The following is a 19970-nucleotide window of genomic DNA, read 5'->3' as shown; positions in this document are numbered from 1 at the left end:
TCATTTATAAAAATGACAAACAGCAACGGCCCCAGAACAGATCCTTGTGGTACGCCACTCGTAACTGAACTCCATTTTGAACATTTCCCATCAACCACCACTCTCTGTCTTCTTTCAACTAGCCAATTTCTGATCCACATCTCTAAATCACCCTCAATCCCCAGCCTCCGTATTTTCTGCAATAGCCGACCGTGGGGAACCTTATCAAACGCTTTACTGAAATCCATATACACCACATCAACTGCTCTACCCTCGTCTACCTGTTCAGTCACCTTCTCAAAGAACTCAATAAGGTTTGTGAGGCATGACCTACCCTTCACAAAACCATGCTGACTATCCCTAATCCTATTATTCCTATCTAGATGATTATAAATCGTATCTTTTATAATCCTCTCCAAGACTTTACCCACAACAGATGTTAGGCTCACCGGCCTATAGTTACCGGGGTTATCTCTACTCCCCTTCTTGAACAAAGGGACCACATTTGCTATCCTCCAGTCCTCTGGCACTAATCCTGTAGCCAATGATGACATAAAAATCAAATCCAAAGGCTCTGCAATCTCTTCCCTGGGTTCCCTCATTTCTGATAGTGGGTTGTGAATGACAGCTTCCGCAAAACAACTGTTAGCTTTGCTTCATTTATCTTCTTCACTCTAAATACTGTAATAAAAATAATAATCTTTATTAGTGTTAGAAATAGGCTTACATTAACACTGCAATGAAGTTACTGTGAAAATCCACTAATCATCACACTCTGCTCCTGTTCGGGTACACTGAGGGAGAATTCAGAATGCCCAATTCACCTAATAAGCACATCTTTCGGGACTTGTGGGAGGAAACCAGAGCACCCGGAGGAAACCCTTGCAGACACCCGGAGAACGTGCAGACTCCGCACAGACAGTGACCCAAGCCGGGAATCGAACACGGGTCCCTTGAGCTGTGAAGCAACAATGCTAACCACTGTGCCACCATGCTGCCCAACCATAATGTTTGCAAACATCAACCACATCAAAAAAAGTTAAGTGGATTCCGGTCATGCCCCTTCACGCTTGAGTGATTTTGAAGTACTGAGCTGGCAATTGACGGCACTTAACATTCTTCCTAGTTGTGGTATTTCACTATTGGGCCGCCTGCTCAAAATGGTGGCCCAGTAATGTGATTCCCTAGAGAATCTCTTGTATTCCTCACCATTGATAAATTTGCACGGTGAGAGATACTGAATTGCTCAATGCAATTCAGCTCCGGTAGGAGAACTGAGTCTCCCAAACGGAGAATTTCGCCCAGTATAAATTCTGTATTCAGCTGCTTCTCTTCCTCAACTTATTATTTTCATTTTCCTAAACATAATAAATGTATATAAACTTCAATCAATGTGCATAACTATAACAATAAAACAGTCTGCAGTGCAATACAGACACAAAGAGGTTATAAACAATTTATACAAACCCACACAGGAGAAAACCACACATCAATGTTCTTACCTGACAAATTTAGATCATGTTAGCACATAATTTGAGAAATCTTAATTTTATTCACCTGCATGCTACTTCCTTTGGGCACGCTTGCCTTTTTAATTAGATCACAAGATATTTAGTCCTCAATCAGTTGAGTCCTTAGTCATGCTGTCTTCTAATGGACCTAACTTGTACTAAGAGACTTCCAAATGTCGCAATTATCGCAATTGCCTGTACTCATGCATATAGTCATTCTTGACATGTAAATCTGGATGAATACATTGCACAAAGGCAGGAATCTTGCACTGGTCCTAGCCTGATTCTGTTTTCTTCTGATATCCATGCCCATTCTCTGAATGCCTTCCCTGCTGCCCACCTGCAGCTCCTCTCTCCTGGCACCTTGTTGCTGGTGCCCCTTGGGGTGAATGTGATTCATACTATATATAGTTGCCAATATCACTCCATGTATATATGTTCGTTATCTACCCATTGTAAGTGCAGTTGCTCTATCTGACCACCAGGGGGGAGTTGCTCTGGGAGCACGCGAGAGTTGTACTGGGCTCCTCCCTTGGCTCCGCCCAGGACTCCTCCCCCTGGGACTGATGTATAAAGATCAGTGCCTTAGAGCCAGCCTGCCATTTCACCTGAAGTTCAATGACGAATAGCCTGACTCTATTGTAAGTGTATTAAAGCCTCTGTTCAGATCCAACTACACGTGTTCGCTGAATTGATGGTTCCATCACCCCTCTTCCTCTGCCTCCTCTTCATTTTATTGGATCCAGTGTATTAAAAGCGCAATCCAAATCAAGCATTTATCACATGGCTGCAGTGAACTAAGAGAGAAAAAATGAGTACAGCAACTATCTTTAGTTTGGCCCTCCTTTACTTTAACCACAATGATTCTCTTGGCAGCTTTTCTGATCTGTGTGAAAGCTGTCTCCACCAGTAGGAGAAAAAGCTGGCAATATTGCAGAGGTGCAGAGGTTTTCCTGCAGTCGATATGGATTTGAAGCTACAGCAACAGGATCGTGATACATTCAGAGTTTAAAATCTGGATTGGACTGGAGTTGAAAACCTATGTGCTCAATGCCCTCGCCTCGCCTCGCCGCCCCCCCCCCCCCCCCCAGAAAGTATAAGATTATAAAGGGTTCCTGCTGTTTCAGATTGACACAGCAATCAATCATATAATTGTGAATTCCCTTTTGTTTTTCCATTGCATTGTTTAAATACATTGGAAATCTCACACCACTGGCTGGTTTTGAGACAAAGGTGACTGCCAATCAAATTAACATGGACAATCAGGCTAAGGTGCCCAGCCATGTGGAGCATTACTGTGATCACAAAGGCTGGGATTTGTAATTGCTGATAAAGCAAACTTGACTGGAGATGACATGACCAATGGTTTCTCTGTCTCACCATCTGACAGCATAAACAAAGTTAAAATTCGCTAAACGTTTATCCACTAATCAGGGTCTTGTTAAGATAACTGCAACGGGAAGGAGAGCTGTCAGGTGAAAGCACAGCACCTCTAGAGTGGTACTTGAAGTTCTTCAGAGAAATCAAAAGCTCCTACAAATGAAGATTAGAGTGCAGCGCATTGTATGGTCATAAAGATCATTAAGTAGATGAAGCAGCACCAGTGGGTACACAAATGCACTGAAGCATGAAAATTCATTGGAGAATTATAGAAGCAATAAAGGGATGCAAATAAAATAATAAGTGTGCAAAAAGTAGCCTGTTTAAAAACAGCTAGGGATTTCAAAGGTAACAATAGAGTTGTTATAAATTGGTAAACCGCAATGTGATCCTACTAAAAATGGCCATAAATGAGAGTCAGGTCTCTACAGTGGCAGCACTGATAAATGCAGCACCTCATTTAAATGAGTTGGTTGAATTGGTGAGAGAGGCCAGTATTGTTGAATCTCTCTCCTGCTTTTGTCCTTGCAGGAGACAAGGGCATACAATGCTTGGGAGGGGGCCCACACAGACGAAGGAGCTCACTATCCTTACTTCAATGGAGGAAGTGGCACTGGACATCATGAGAGCAGTGTTGCATTAAGAAGTGGGTAATGGAGAGATGGTAAACCTGCAGGAGAAAGATACTGAAATCTGTAGATAAAGGGGATGGAGTGTTAACAGCATGCTGTTATGGCATGGCAGTTGGCAAATGCTGAGCTGCCAAATCCGAAAGGGAATCTTGAAACAGCTGGCAGAACAGTTTTGCAATTTGTGTAACATGAGGAGGTTTACTGACATTCCCAATAAACTCTCAGACCAATTGCAATGATTTTACATTGAAGTAAATAGTTATTAAAAATAAAGGAAAAGAATTCCACGGAAAACACAAGAACACCTTGACGCAGTTAACAATAATTTTAAAACATTTCCAATCAAATAACTCAGAACTAAACCCCTTTGATGGCAACTGCCCTTATAGATTTTGTAATCTATAAAATTCCAGTAACTTTATCACATGATGCCCTGATGCCCTAGGGCTCTCTGAGGGTGACAGCTAACTGGTTCTCCCAGGTCTGGCTTCATCTACACACTCTTCCTTGAGATCTTACCAGCCAATGCCCCCACATAGTCGTCAATGTTTTCTTAAATCTGTTTTCCCCCTTCGATCTTGCCCTCTATTGTTTCCCACAATCCTTTAGAAGTTCCTGTTTACCAGTATATGAGAATACAACAGTGATATTACAGACAAAATAATATTAAAACTCATTTTCCTGACAACTCTCCTGATCAGACAACATATCAAAATGCCAGCTGCATTGGAAAGCCTTGGAGCTGCAGTGGCATCAGCTGTCAGAGGATTCCCAAGATCTCCTCCTCCTATCTCCCACAGGTCCAGTTGTAGAGGGGGAATATGCCAGAGCTGGAGCAAAATCACTGGGGTCCTCAGAGGAGATGGATGTGACAAAGCTAAAACCATCACACCATTCAAGATGTATTTTCCTCTTCCTTCTCCCATCATAGAATCATAGAATCACTACATTGCAGAAGGAGGCCATTCGGCCCATTGAGTCTGCATGGACCCTCTGAAAGAGCACAATACCTAGGCACACGTCCCCACTATCCCCATAACCCAGTAAACACAACTAAGCTTTTGAACACTGAGGGGCAATTTAGCATAGCCAGCCCATCAAACCTGCACATCTTTGAACTGTAGGAGGAAAATGGAGCACCCGGAGGAAACCCACACAGACACGGGGAGAAAGTGCAAACTCCATACTAATACCTAAGGCTAAAATTGAACCCGGGTCCCTGGCGCTTGAGGTAGCAGTGCTAACCACTGTGCTACCGTGCTGCCCCATGAACTATATCAATCTAGTACTTCATTTTCTTTAAGTTCCAGACCAACTGGAGATTCATATTTGGAGAGGACAGTAGACCACCACAGTCTACAAGACCCTTACGGGAATATATTGGCCCAATCAGTTCAGGCACTGGTATTGCATCTTCAGAAGCCCAATGACCTATATGATGGTGGTCCTAATGAACAGGTAACTTTTGTTGTAGTACCTCTCTACCTCCATCTTGGGGTAGGGTACAAGGCCAAGTAGCCATTTCTGCAAGGAATATTCCTTGTTCCAAAAAATCCATCGGTGGAGTCTTAGTGGTGATACAAAAAGCTGCAGTACCTTTGACTGGGGAAGAAGTCATCATGGTAGCTGCCGGGAAAGCAAGCACACAAAACCCTTCTGATGAAGAGACACCTGAACTACTAACTCTATTTCTATCTCCACAGATGCTGCCAGAATTGCAGCAGTCAACCTATACACAGCAAGTTCCCACAAACAGTAATGACCAGGTAATCTATTTTTGTCAAGTTGTTTGAGGGATAATTATTGACCAGGACACGAGAGATAACTCTGCTGCACTTCTCCACAATAGGGACAGGGGATATTTTACATCCACTTGAGAGGGCAACCAGGGCCTTGTTTAATATTTCATCCAAAAGCCAGCACTCAGAACTGCATTGAAATATCAGCCTTGATTTTTGTGCCCGAGTTCTGGAATGGGTCTTGACCCCAGAGCCACTGATGACATGGCTATGATGTAGCTAAGGGACTTAGACTGAGTAGCTGAGTGTGGAAAAACTGAAGCAGATGGAGTTCAATACGACAAAATGACAGGTCATCTATATATGTCTGAGGAAAGACAAACCATGATATTTTCTTTATGATGAGAGATTAGGAACTGTGCAGCTGCAAAAGAGACTGAAGCGCCCACCTACATAAAGCATGTGCTCTGGTATACAAAATAATGAAAAAACTAATGGAGTATTGGCCCTCATCTCAAGGGACTGAAATTCAAAAGCAAGGAAATTATGCTTCAGTTGTACAAACTTCAGTTGCAGTTTGGTCAGATCTTGTCTGAAGTGATGTGCTCAGTTTGGGGCATTAAACTTCGAAGAGATATTTTGACTTTGAACGATATGAAACGCAGATTTACCAGAATTAATCTAGGGTTTAAAGGGTTAGATTATGAAGGCAGGATGCATGAGTTTGGTCTGTAATTTGTTTGAGATTAAAAGGTTGGGAGATGAAACAATCAAGGTATTTAAAATGATTAAAGTGTTTGATGGGGTAGGAACACAGAAACCAGTTCATCTGGTGGGACAGTTCAGAACTTTGCACTGCAATCCGAAAGTTAGAGGTAGGTCATTTGGGAATAAAATAGGGAGAATTTTTACTCACATAGGTAATGGAATTGTCTAGAACATGCTTTCCCAAAAGTCGTGGATGCAAAGTAAATTGAAACTTTTAAGACTCAGATTGATATAGGTATAGGTATCAAGGGATATGGAACAAAGTGAGGTAAATAGAGTTGATTAACAGATCAGCCACGTTATAACTACATGGCAGAACAGGCTCGTGGGGATGAATGGCCTCCTCTTACTTCTATCTTCCTATATTCAATCGTAAGTGAGCACAATTACATAAAAATATCCTAAATCTTTCTTTCATTAATTAAAGTATACCATCATTTATAGTCAAGAGCTTTCTGGGCCATGTCCATCAAGTCCAATGCTTTCAAACAGACATAAGAACATAAGAACTAGGAGCAGGAGTAGGCCATCTGGCCCCTCGAGCCTGCTCCACCATTCAATGAGATCATGGCTGATCTTTTGTGGACTCAGCTCCACTTTCCGGCCCATACATCATAACCCTTAATCCCTTTATTCTTCAAAAAACTATCTATCTCTATTTTTAAAACATTTAATGAAAGAGCCTCAACTGCTTCACTGGGCAAGGAATTCCATAGATTCACAACACTTTGGGTGAAGAAGTTCCTCCTAAACTCAGTCCTAAATCTACTTCCCCTTATTTTGAGGCTATGCCCCCTAGTTCTGCTTTCACCCGCCAGTGGAAATAACCTGTCCTCATCTATCCTGTCTATTCCCTTCATAATTTTATGTTTCCATAAGATCTCCCCTCATCCTTCTAAATTCCAATGAGTACAGCCCAGTCTACTCAACCTCTCCTCATAATCCAACCCCTTCAGTTCTGGGATTAACCTAGTGAATCTCCTCTCCACACCCTCCAGTGCCAGTACGTCCTTTCTCAGGAAAGGAGACCAAAACTGAACACAATACTCCAGGTGTGGCCTCACTAACACCATATACAATTGCAGCATAACCTCTCTAGTCTTAAATTCCATCCCTCTAGCAATGAAGGACAAAATTCCATTTGCCTTCTTAATCATCTGTTGCACCTGTAAACCAACTTTTTGCGACTCATGCACCAGCACACCCAGGTCTCTCTGCACAGCAGCATGTTTTAATATTTTATCATTTAAATAATAATCCCTTTTGCTGTTATTCCTACCAAAATGGATAACCTCACATTTGGCAACATTGTATTCCATCTGACAGACCCTAGCCCATTCACTTAACCTATCCAAATCCCTCTGCAGACTTCCGGTATCCTCTGCACTTTTTGCTTTACCACTCATCTTAATGTCGTCTGCAAACTTGGACACATTGCCCTTGGTCCCCAACTCCATATCATCTACCTGCGAGACATTCTTGAGGTCTCTACTGTTTTGGTGTTTAAGCAAACAGTGCATAGTAAGGGACCATCTAGAAGGTGAATGTTAGGAATTTAGGAAATTAACAAAGTCAACAGTGAACTTGAGATAAAAACTAAATAATAGCAAAGTAACAGCGAGCAGGTGTCCAGAGGAATAAGGAGATGCAATTTTTCCAACAAGATTAGCAGGTGTCCAGAGACATTGAGGTACAAATGGCAATATCAAAAACATTGTTTGCCATTGTTGAGTGGGGCTATATGAATGATAACTTCTCAAGGCAAGGAATTTGAGAGATGTGGGCAGCCGAATCCACCGGGTGGGATATCAAAGAGACTGAACAGTATGACTGCCAGCGCCCTCATTGGGAAGGAGGTTAGCTTCAACAGTCCGACAGGCCAGTTCCATCTATAATCTGAGCCACCGAGGCCTGTTCCATTTAACATTATAAGCCACGTCAGATTACAGCTATTCTCCTCTAAAAGATGCAGTTTTGTGTCTTTCCTGAACCAGGAAGAGATGTTTTCCCAGACTTGGTCACCTAAGCGGTATTGTGTGGTAACTATTAGCTGGATTTAACCTATAGAGTTACTAAAATTGGATGTCGCTGGTGAAAAGGGCTGTCTCAGTAAGTTCAGGGAATGTGGGTATATATTGGGAAGAAGAGGTAACTTCAGATAAAATGGTGTGTTCAGTTATTAATATACTTAAGTGTCATTGTGTACAGTCTTGTGTTTTTTTCTTTCTTTTCATCAGAAGTCTTTATTAATTGTTTACATAATGATGGGGATGGTTCCTCACTGTTATACATTCTTCCTCACATTATTCCAAAAAGTATACATCTCTAAGAACCATTGCTTCAAGTTATCCTTCGGGGTTTTGCAACACTCTCGCAGGTAACATCAGTGGGGTTCTTAGCATTTAACAGCCCATGGAAAATGATGGTCAGACTGAAGGCTTACTGAGTCAGTTTACTGGGAGGAACTGTGCTATTTGGTGAATGGTAGTATCAATGGTATAAATTCAAGCTGAATTCCTAAAAGCTGTTTGAGGAAAGAACAAGTGGAAGGAACGAGATCACTATTAGAGAACAATGCCAAGTAACACTGACTTATCGTGCAGAACTTTTCTGAGATTTGAGGGACACATGCACTCGGTGTTGCAGAACACAATGTGCTTTCTAAGCCCTAAGAAGGACCCTATAGATTGGCAAAATAGTTAAGAACCTTGTTGATATCATTGGTGCCGATGTTGAATGTTTACAGGTTGCTAAAGACCAGTGGTGGGATTCTCCGTTCCTGAGACTGAGTGTTGACGCCGGGGCAGGATTTGTGGACTAACACGACAGCAAAACTGCCGCCATACCTGAACCAATTTTGATTTGATTTGATTTACTGTCATATGTACCGAAGTACAGTGAAAAGTATTTTTCTGTGGCCGAGGAACGTACATAGTAGATATAAGAATAATCAACAGGAAACATTGACAAATTATACATCGACAAAACAGTGATTCGTTACGGTGCAGAACAAGGGGCCAAACAAAGTGAATACATGAGCAAGAGCAGCATAGGGCGTTGTGAATAGTGTTCTTACAGGGAACAGATCAGTCCGTGGGGGAGTCGTTGAGCTGTCTTGTAGCTGTGGGGAAGAAGCTGTTCCTATGACTGGATGTGCTGTCTTCAGACTTCTGTACCTTCTGCCTTCTGGAAGCAGGCAATGCCTGGGTGGGAGGGGTCTCTGATAATGCTGTCTGCTCTCCTGAGGCAGCAAGAGGTGTATACAGAATCAATGTGGGGGTGGCAAGTTTGTGTGATGCGTTGGGCTGCGTTCACCACAGTGCAGTTTCTTGCGATCTTGAACTGAGCAGTTGCCATACCAGGCTGTGATGCAGCCGGATAGGATGCTCTCTATCGCACATCTGTAGAAGTTTGTGAGAGTCGATGCAGACGTGCCAAATTTCTTTAGCTTCCGCAGGAAGTAGAGACGTTGTTGGGCTTTCTTGACTGTGGCATCAACGTGAGTGGACTAGGACAGACTGTTGGTGATGGTGACCCCCGGGAACTTAAAGCTAGCGACCATCTCCACTTCGGAGCCATTGATGTAGACGAGAGTGTGTGTCGTGCTACGCTTCCTGAAGTCGATGATCAGTTCCTTGGTCTTTCCAACATTTAGAGAGAGGTTGTTTTCGGTGTACCATGCAACCAAGTGATTTATCTCCCTCCGTAGTCTGATTCGTCGTTGTTTGAGATACGGCCCACCACAGTTGTATCATCCGCAAATTTATAGACTGAGTTGGAGTTAAATGTTGCTACACAGTCTTAGATGTATATGGAGTACAGTAGAGGACTGAGCACACATCCTTGCATTCCTCCGGTGTTGAGGACTATTGTGGAGGAGGTGCTGTTGCCTATCCTGACAGATTGCGGTTTGTTGGTGAGGAAGTCGAGGATGCAGCTGCACAGGGAGGGGTCAAGTCCAAGATTGCGGAGTTTGGTTATTAGTCTTGTCGGGATAATGGTGTTGAAGGCGGAGCTGTAGTCGATGAACAGCAGTCTTACATAGGTGTCCTTGTTGTCGAGGTGTTTGAGTGTTGATTGTAGAGCCAGTGAGACAGTATCTGCTGTGGAACGGTTGCAGTGATAGGCAAACTGCAGTGGAGTTGTGCCAGGGGCACAGCGTTGCCTACTCACCCTGGCCACCCTGACGAGGTTGTGCATTTATTTCCGGCACTGCAAGCTGGTCCAGACGGTGTTGCTGGTGGCGCTGACTGCCTCCTGGTACAGAGAACGGCGGTGGCTGGCAGCCTGCTTCCCGGGCCAAGGTACAGGGTGTCCTGCCTCTCCTCAACCGCGTCCCGGAGGGTCTGCAGCCCCGCTCTCCTCATTGCCATCTTGTTGGCTGGGATGCTGTGTGTGGGCTGCAGCTTGTCAAACAAACAAACCGTCTGGGAGGCTGGCAGTGATCCTTCTCATGACTAGCCGCTTGAAGCATTTCATGATAACAGACGTCAGGGCCACCGGTCGGTGGTGATTGAGACAGGCTACCTTGTTCTTCTTTGGTACTGGTATTATGGTGATCTTCTTGAAGGAGATGGGGACCTCAGAGCGGAGGAGTGAGATATTGAAGATATCTGTGAATACACTTGCCAGCTGGTCTGCGCAGGCTCTAAGTGCTCGCCCAGGGACCCCGTCGGGGCCTGCCGCTTTCCACAGATTCACTTTCAAGAAGGCAGCTCTTACCTCTGAGGCTGTAATAATGGGTATGGGTGTGCCCAGGGCTGTTGGGGCGGGTGGCACTGATACATTGGCTGACTGCTCAAAGCGGGCATAGAACTTGTTCAGATGATCGTGTAGGGATGCTCCAGCCCCAGATATTCCACCTGGCCTTGCTTTATAGCCTGTGATCTTGTGTAGGCCCTGCCATTGTCGTTGTGGGTTAGTGTGGTTGGCCTGGGACTCTAGTTTGATGCGGTATTGTCTTTTTGCATCCCTGATGACTTTCCGTACGTCGTACCTGGATTTCTTATATAGGTCAGGGTCGTCAGACTTGAACGCCTCCGTCCAGAACTTCAGCAGGGAGTGAACCCTTGGTTGAGCCAGGGTTTCCATTTGGGGAATACCCGTATTGTCTTCTTCGGTACACAGTCCTCGACACACTTACTGATGAAGTCTGTGATGGTGGTTGCGTAATCGTCCAAGTTAGCTGCCGTGGCCTTGAATATGGACCAGTCCACAGTCTCCAAGCAGTCATGGAGGATGTCCTCAGATTCCTCGGACCAGCACTGCACGGTTTTCTTAACTGTCTCAGCACGCTTGAGTTGCTGTTTGTAAGCCGGACGTAGGAATACTGACTTGTGGTCGGATTTGCCAAAGTGTGGTCGGGGAATGGAGTGGGAGGCTCCTTTGATGCCCGTTTAGCAGTGGTCCAGAGTGTTTGCACCTCTTGTGGAGCAGGAGATATGTTGATGGAGCTTGGGTAGGACCTTCCTGAGGTTGGCCTGCTTGAAGTCTCCAGCCACGATTGTCAGGGCTTCGGGGTGATTTGTTTCTTGGTTGTTGATGGTGGAGTGTAGTTCGTCAAGTGCTTTCTTTAATTCCTCCTGGGGTGGGATGTAGACTGCTGTGATGAGTACAGAGGTGAATTCACGTGGGAGATAGAAGGGATGACACTTCACGGTTAGGTATTCTAGGTCTGGGGTGCAATGGTACGCTAGGGACACCACATCCGAGCACCAGGTGGTGTTGATCAGGAGGCAAACACCCCCGCCTTTCAACTTGCCTGAGGCCTTTGTGTGATCCATTCTGTGGATTGAAAAAGTTTTGGGTTGGAGGCGCAGTCTGGTGTGGCTGGAGTGAGCCATGTCTCGGTGAAGCAGAGCACACAACAGTTTCTCACTTCACTCTGGGAGGTGAGTCTAGCATTGAGGTCGTCCAGCTTGTTCTCAATCGCTTGGACATTCGCCAGGATTACGCTGGGGAGAGGAGTCTTGTATCTGCGTAATTTAAGTTTCACCTTCAGGCCGGTACGTTTTCCTCTATTCCTGGGTCGACGGCTGCTCTCGGCTGGCAGGGCTGGCTTTGCGTAAGGTAGGTGATTGTGTTCGGAGAGGTGGTGGATGGCGGCGGTGTCAGGGTCACTGCAGGGGTTGTGCGTGGGCCGGTCTGGTCTCGTGGGGCGGTGAGGTTGGGTTCACCTTCCAGTGGGAATGGGCGGATGCCTGTCGCTCCATGGTTGGCTCGGGTATTCCCGCTTCACTGGCGAGGCCCAGTCACGGTCTAGTCACGCTGAGGTTGGCCTTGGTGGGGGTCTGGAAAGGACCCGTCTTTTATCTTTTCTTCCTCCATTCGGCAACTGTTAATGGGCTAGCACCGACTGTGGTGAACGTATTGCTACCACAATTCACCACTGTATTGTATTGTATTATGTTGATGCCCTTGTGTTCTCCACCTGTGGCTCCGGCGGCCTGTAGTGGCTGCGCCGTGATTCTTGGTGGAGGTTGCTCGCAGACCCAGCCTGCAAAATAGTACCCCCCTTCAGCCAGCTCGTGCACCCCGGACCACCCCACCAGAGTGCCCCTAGCCCCGAATACTGTCTCCCCTGCCCGCGGATCGGCCCTCCTGCGACTGTGGCGGCACTGGACTGAGTCCTCAGACAACACGGTGATTTTCCGACGGATGAGACCACACATATCCCGCGCCGTCAGGAACTCGGCCGGTTGGGAGCGGAGCATCATGGGGTGGGATCAGGCCTCAGGCAATGGCATGAGACCGTCGTTAAGTAGCGCGGCGTAATCCTAGAGTACACTGCTTTGGAGGGGGCGGAGCATTGCAAAAGCAGCGCCGCCCCCGATTTGGTCGGGATCTGTGATTCTTCGGCCATTCGTCGAACGCGATTTTGGCGTCGGCGACTGGAGAATCCAGCCCAATTTCTGCAATCCTGCCACATCCAGCCGTGAATGGTGAACAATTAAACAATTCACTAGAGGAGGAGGATCCACAATAATCCCCATCTTTCAATGACGGAGGAGCCCAGCACATCTGTGTAAAAGATAAGGCAACAATCTTCAGCCAGAAGTGCTAAGTAGATGGGGGTCCCCAGTATCACAGATGTCAGTCTTCAGCCAATACGATTCACTCCCACGTTATATCAAGAAATGGCTGAAGGCGCTGGATACTGCAAAGGCTATGGGCCCTGACAATACCCCAGCAATAATACTGAAGACTAGTGCTCCAGAACTAGCCAAGCCGTTCCAGTACAGCCACAACACTGGCATCTACCCAGTGGTAGATGGGCACGTTCATCGAGTAAACCCCTTTTGGTTTGTGTAGAGAGGCCTGTCATCTGTAGGTGCTCGTAGGGGGACATGCTTCCTGTCGATCACCCCCTGGACCTGGGGCACGTTGGCGATGGTGATGAACCCGGCTGACCGGGCATCCTAGTGGATTCGGCCCACAGTGAAATGGTTGTATGCCCAACCGGGCATACAGGACTTCTGTGACGGCACGGCTGCACCTGTGCACCGATCTTTGTGATATCCTGGACAGGTCCCCACTCAGCGACTGGAAGGACACTGTAAAGGTTCATGGCGACCTTCAGCTTGACGGCTACCAGGAGTGGGTGACCTCCCCCATCCCCTCCACGATGTCAGGTGTGCCGTGATCTGGCAGATATTAGAACAGTACAGCACAGAACAGGCCCTTCGGTCCTCGATGTTGTGCCGAGCAATGATCCACCCTATACCAGTAACCCAACAACCCCCATTAACCTTATTTTTTAGGACACTAAGGGCAATTTAGCCTGGCCAATCCACCTAACCCGCACATCTTTGGACTGTGGGAGGAAACCGGAGCACCCGGAGAAAACCCACGCACACACGGGGAGGCGGTGCAGACTCCACACAGACAGTGACCCAGCCGGGAATCCAACCTGGGACCCTGGAGCTGTGAAGCATTGATGCTAACCACCATGCTACCATGCTGCCCATGTTGCCTATGTTGCACTGTCTCCCTGTTCAACCAGCGTCTTCGACTGCATGCCTGATCCAGCATGTCTTCAAATAGCAGGCGCTGCCGGTACACACAAGGCCTCATGTGCCACCTCCTATGTACCTCCTCTTCCTGGGCCTGTTGGGCAGCTGGCTGTCCATCCTGAGTTGCTGCCTCCTATTCCTCTGGTGCAGGTTTTGCTGCTGCACGTTCCGCTGATGCAGCTTCCTCCTCCTCGAGCAGCTCCACAGGGCATCCGTCATGGCTGAGGCTGCTAGCAGGAAGGCCAACATTTGCAGCGGGTGAAAGACCGACATGTTAGCATGCTGCATACCCCTGTGCCCAACCTGGTCCAACAGGCTACACGGTGCCCCGGTTGGCACTGCAGACTCTGCCCCCGCATGTCCCCCCCACCCCACCACCCCTGGCCCCATCGGTGCCCGGCATTGTGGGGACTCTGGCCCATCCCTGCTGCCAGGGGTTCCATTGGCTGGCACTGCGCTTGCCAGCAGTACACTCCACAGCCTCCGTCCACGGCCCTCATAGGGGCTATAGTGGCCGCCGCCTTGGATAGGCTGTCTGATGCCCCGCCGACAGGAGTCGGCTGGTTGGATGGTGGGTGGTGGTATGGCGGACGCTAGGGTTTGAGTGGTGGGTGGGGTGGTAGGTAGGGGCTGGAGTGCGAGGGTGGGGCACCCAAACGCCCAGTGACGCTCTGGAAAATCAGGGACCAAGTTGGGTGGCCAGTGGGGTGCACGACAAGATGGCTGCTTTGCAAGCCATGGCAATGGCGATCCATGCCTGGGTACCACCCCAGTCACATGGGGGTTCACCACTGCTACATGACCCGCTCCCCAGTCACCTCCCCCCTGCCATGGCCCCACCACAGCTAGTCCGGCCTATGTCTGGTCTGGCAGCCCATTGTCCCACTTCTCCCTGTCTTACTTCCAATCTCTCTCTCTCTCATCATCCACAACGGCGGTTTCACGATTTTTAAAACGCAAGTGAATCTCGCCGTCGCGTACTCGGTCCATTGTAGGCTGAAAATTGCGGAGGTCCCAGAGAATACCTGGTCGGTCCCGCTAATGATATGCAAATGTGTTTCCTATTTGTGGGTTCTGGAACGTATCGACACTGCTGTCGAGGCGATGGAGAATTGCGATTTGGTGTGAAGTCGGCGCCCGCCACGATTTCGGCATCGGAACCAATTGTCCACCCAATCGCGTTTCCCAATTTTGCCGTTGGCCGACGGAGAATCCCGCCCCAGAATTTCAGAACCATGGTCAGTAAAATTGAGCAGTAACTGGTATTGCTGGATGTACGACAGGCAGATCAACAGTAAAGGACAGGAAATTTAGAACTGATTAGAAACAAATTAATACTTGTGACCTATCTGATAACCGCAGCTCACTATTTCCAATCCCTTTTGGCGTAAGGTGTCTCACTGGGCTAAATTTTCAACTTGATTTCAAAGCAAATGAAAACTAGATGGCATCTAAAATGGGTTGCTGTTCTAGAATCCTGGATTAATGTCCAAGTTGGAAATCCACCCTTGTTTCTGCAGCTGACTTTGTGACTGGAAAAGTCTCAGACCCAGGATTTGTCCTAATTGTCTCTTGCTGTATTGGTTGCATTGTGTAGCTCCTATAAAATTATATATAATTCGCCCCAGTATTAGCAGCTTTGCCATGGGGCAGCGCGGTAGCACAGTGGTTAGCACGGTTGCTTCACAGCTCCAGGGTCTCAGGTTCGATTCCAGGCTTAGGTCACTGTCTGTATGGAGTCTGCACATTCTCTCCGTGTCTGTGTGGGTTTCCACCGGGTGCTCTGGTTTCCTCTCAAAGTCCAAAGATGTGCATGATAAATTGCCCTTAGTGTCTAAAAAAGTTAGGTGGGTTACTGGTTTACAGGGGATAGGGTGGAGGCGTGGGCTTAAGTAGAGTGCTCTTTCCAAGGGCTGGTGTAGACTCAATGGGCCAAATGGCCTCCTTCTGCACTGTAAATTCTATGATTATCTCTGTGTTAAGAGCACAGCTGATGGTAAAATCCAGGGTAATAATAATAATAGCTTATTGTCACAAGTAGGCTTCAATGAAGTTACTGTGAAAAGTCCCTAGTTGCCACATTCCGGTGCCTGTTCGGGGAGGACGGTACAAGAATTGAAGCCGCACTGTTGGCATTGTTCTGCATTACAAGCCCCCTGTTTAGCCCACTGTGTTAAACTAGCCCCTTCTAAATCCCAGAAGGGAAACTTGAAACACTTGCCCTCAACTATATTTAGAAATTTGATACAATGTGAAGAAAGATTTGAAAACCCGAGAAAGATGTCCCAGACATTTAGTGATGATTTTCAAAATAAAATAAATGTTTATTAAACAATGGAATAAACAACAATAAAGTCAACTAGAAGTACACCTATCTTACACAATGGCTGTATACAGTATCCCTAAATTTACCCAGTTCAAATACCTTGATTACCCTAATTTCAGAGCTAATTCTCCCCAAACACCTTATAGGTTCGCAAAAACTATTAGCAAAATCCAAAAATAGTTACCACACCAGGCAATTATATATAACTCCAACATATATAATTGCCTGTAGGACAGAACAACTGGTTGCTCAAGCAGGCTTTCTTCACAGGCACGGCTTTCTGGGAGTTCAAACAGCTATTCCTTGTGTGGACTGAGATCTCAAAAACAGCTATCTGGCATAGGTTGAATGGTTTCTGATATACCATTTTCTCCAGAAGATCTTCCTTTATCTGAACGAACCCCTTCAGAAGTCAAACCTTAATTTTGTGAGTCCACTTTATGGAACGCAATGGCAAAGTTCACACCTTGTCCCCTGATTTGATCCTCTGGCATTTTACTCAAACTTTTGATGTTTTACTCCCCACTGTTACCAACTTGCCTTGGGTAAACATCTGCAAGCAGTGTTGCTAGGCTCATTAACATCCCGAAAGCACTAGTTCCATTAATCTAGCCAAACTGTCCCTGTCATTAGAAAGCTTCCATTTAAAATGGTTTTTAAGAGACTTATAACGAGCAGAACATATCCCTTTTACTAGATTTCCTTGATTTTTTTTAATGTTATAACTTTTTCTGACACCTGTTACACATTTACTAATTTAAGCTGCTAAATTCAAAAACTGCCACGGGGAAGATTTACGATTAAAAAGAGTGAGATAGCCATAAACTAATTCAAACCCATTTAATAACACGAAATTGGACCTACACAGTAGGTGCCCTCATCTGAAACGATGTCAGTTAAGATTTTGGAAGTAGAGATGAAAAGACTACGCTGATAAATGTAGTTTTCTCGACACCGACAGCCTAGCTTTCTACTTCCGATATTTTCCGTCGTTATTTAATATTTGCGATGTAAAAAAGATGTGAATTTTAATTACATGGAGCTTTGTAAAGAATGGGAACGCCCATTCATTACTTCTAATCTCAAATAAGAAGCCCCACTTCAAATCGGGCCCCACTTTGCTGATGTGTGGCGAATAAATAAGGGCTGAAAATGGAAATGCTACAAATTCACTGGTGAAAGCAGAGAGCTTCATTCTCCCCACTTTCCGCGTGAAGTCCTGAAGGACAGGAAGTGAGTGAGGGAATTATATAAAGCCTGCCGGGAATGGTAGTTTGTACTGGGGGGGTTTTCTTTCTGTTTAGTGCGGGAGGAACTGCAACTCCCTGCTTGCCCCCGCCGTGTGCACGCTCGCTGTGTGATGTGTGGAAGAGCGCAGGGAGAGGAGTTCTTTTGTTAGCATTTTTCAGATTCTTACTGCACACCGACTGGAAGCAACATGACGGACGAGCAGGAGATCATGTGCAAACTGGAAAGCATTAAAGAAATAAGGTGAGGACGAAGTGCTTAAATGCTCCTTTAAATCATCTCTGTTGCACCCAAAGCGCGATCCGAACGATATGTGGGGCTAGATGCTTTCTGTGCCCATTCGCAATGGTGGTATCCACTCTCGATTTTCCTCTTTAAAGAAGTGTGTGCGCCTTTATCAGTGTACATCGCGCCTAGAATGCATTTGCAGATATGTCAGATTTCACCCAGAGTCAATATTTAGCACGTTTTCAACGGTCTCACTCTCAAAACAGAACTCAGCCTGTTTCAAGTAAAGTCGTCTATCAGCTCTGCTCACTTATCACATCTTCTGAGCAGGTCCCAGATGTTGACAGTTCTGCGCCTGGATGTTATGGAGCATTCAGTGCTGTTTTCAACCACATTGCAAACCGCTTATTGTTACCACATGAGTACCAGAACCTATCGGCGCTAGGCTGTGTATCCTGCCACGCATACTGATTCCGTTACACAATAGAGCCCCAGAATGAGCAGAAAACAACGCCTGCTGCAGACTTATTTTTCTTTCAAAAGTCCTCCCTCGTTCTTGAAATGTGTTTACCATTCGAGAGGGTGACAATCCTCAGGCAGGTTCGGTATCGGCACTCTGAGTCACCTGGAAGTATGAAAAATGAAAATCGCTTATTGTCACCAGTAGGCTTCAATGAAGTTACTGTGAAAAGCCCCTAGTCGCCACATTCCGGCGCCTGTCCGGGGAGGCTGATACGCTGCTGTAAGAATTGTCAGTGAACTTTTAATGTATTGCATTTTGAGTTCTGAGTGGTTGGCAAGAAAAACATATCCTAACCAAGTCAGTTTTCAGGCCCTCGCGAGGTTGTTGCGGAGTTTTACAGTATACAGTAATGTTATTGCAGAGCCTAATGTAAAACCAGGCGTTGAATTTTTAACGCAGATTGACATGCTATAGTTGAGTAACACTGTGTAACAGGAATGGAGCCCAAAGATGGACTGATGTCTAAACATGTCACTTTTCTGGCAATTATTGCAAGTTAACCAGTACCAAATGCATTGCATTTCTTTCGACTCAACTGGGGAGGTTGCGAGGGGTACACTGATGTTTGGGCAGCCTCGGGTCTTCATAATTTTTCCCCAGGCTTGCACTCTGGAGAGGACATTCCAGTTTTCACTCTGAAGCATTAATACAATGCGGGAGATGGCAGTTATGAGTAATAAGCGAGGGCGGCACGGTGTAGCACTGTTAGCACTGCAGCTTCACGGCACCGAGGGCCTGGGTTCGATCTCCGCCCTGGGTCACTGTCTGTGTGGAGTTTGCATATTCTCCCTCTGTCTGCATGGGTCTCACCCCCACAACCCAAAGATGTGCAGGATAAGTGGATTGGCCACGATAAATTGTCCCTTATTGGATATTTAAAAAAAAAGAGTAATAAGCCAAACCCAATTGGCATAGAGCAGTGTTTTTCAAACTTTTTTCCCCGGGACCCACTTTTACCAACCAGCTGACCTTCACGACCCACGTCGGCCAACCTTTGCGACCCATGTCGGCCGACCTTTGCGACCCATGTCGGCCGACCTTTGCGACCCATGTCGGCCGACCTTTGCGACCCATGTCGGCCGACCTTTGCGACCCATGTCGGCCGACCGTTGCGACCCACGTCGGCCGACCTTTGCGACCCATGTCGGCCGACCTTTGCGACCCACGTCGGTCGACCTATCCGACCCACGTTGGCCGATCTTTGCGACGCACGTCGGCCGACCTTCGCGACCCACACAGGTCAACCTTTGTGACCGACTCTTGCTGACCTTCGTGATACACCATTATTGCTCACCTTTAATGCGACAGATGAGCCTGCTTGCTCCTGACAATCTCACTTGCTTTGTCAGTCAATGTTACATTTCTGCTAAGGACTTCAGCTGATGATTTAAGTTCCCACTGAATCTTTTGAAAAAAATCATGAGATTTGTCCTCGCACATGCCATGTTTAGTCTTCAAATGTCTTTTAAGTTTTGAGGATTTTAAACTTGCATTTGCTATTACTTCCCTGCATATGAAACACATAGGCTTTGCATCCTGAGGATTTGCAGTGGGACAATTAAGGCCATGCATCAAGAACTCATCTTTATACTGCTTTGTTCCTGATTTCAGTTTCTTCCTAATG

At 46.4% G+C, this 19970-nt stretch overlaps 1 protein-coding gene across 1 annotated transcript in view; it reads left to right on the top strand.

Annotated features, from left to right (window-relative positions):
* Window positions 1–17628: 17628 nt before the first annotated feature.
* zc4h2 (zinc finger, C4H2 domain containing) overlaps window positions 17629–19970 on the top strand; it is a 41244-nt gene continuing 38902 nt past the window's right edge. Inside the window, exon 1 of the mRNA XM_038775248.1 lies at window positions 17629–17838. Within this exon, the coding sequence (XP_038631176.1) occupies window positions 17786–17838 (53 nt within the window). The 5' untranslated portion in view covers window positions 17629–17785. The remainder of the gene's footprint in view (window positions 17839–19970) is intronic.

This window comes from Scyliorhinus canicula, chromosome 17 (assembly GCF_902713615.1).
Source record: "Scyliorhinus canicula chromosome 17, sScyCan1.1, whole genome shotgun sequence".
Taxonomy (NCBI): Eukaryota; Metazoa; Chordata; class Chondrichthyes; order Carcharhiniformes; family Scyliorhinidae; genus Scyliorhinus; species Scyliorhinus canicula.
The sequence above is the reverse complement of the archived record's forward strand: the minus strand, read 5'-3'. Positions and strand labels throughout refer to the sequence as shown.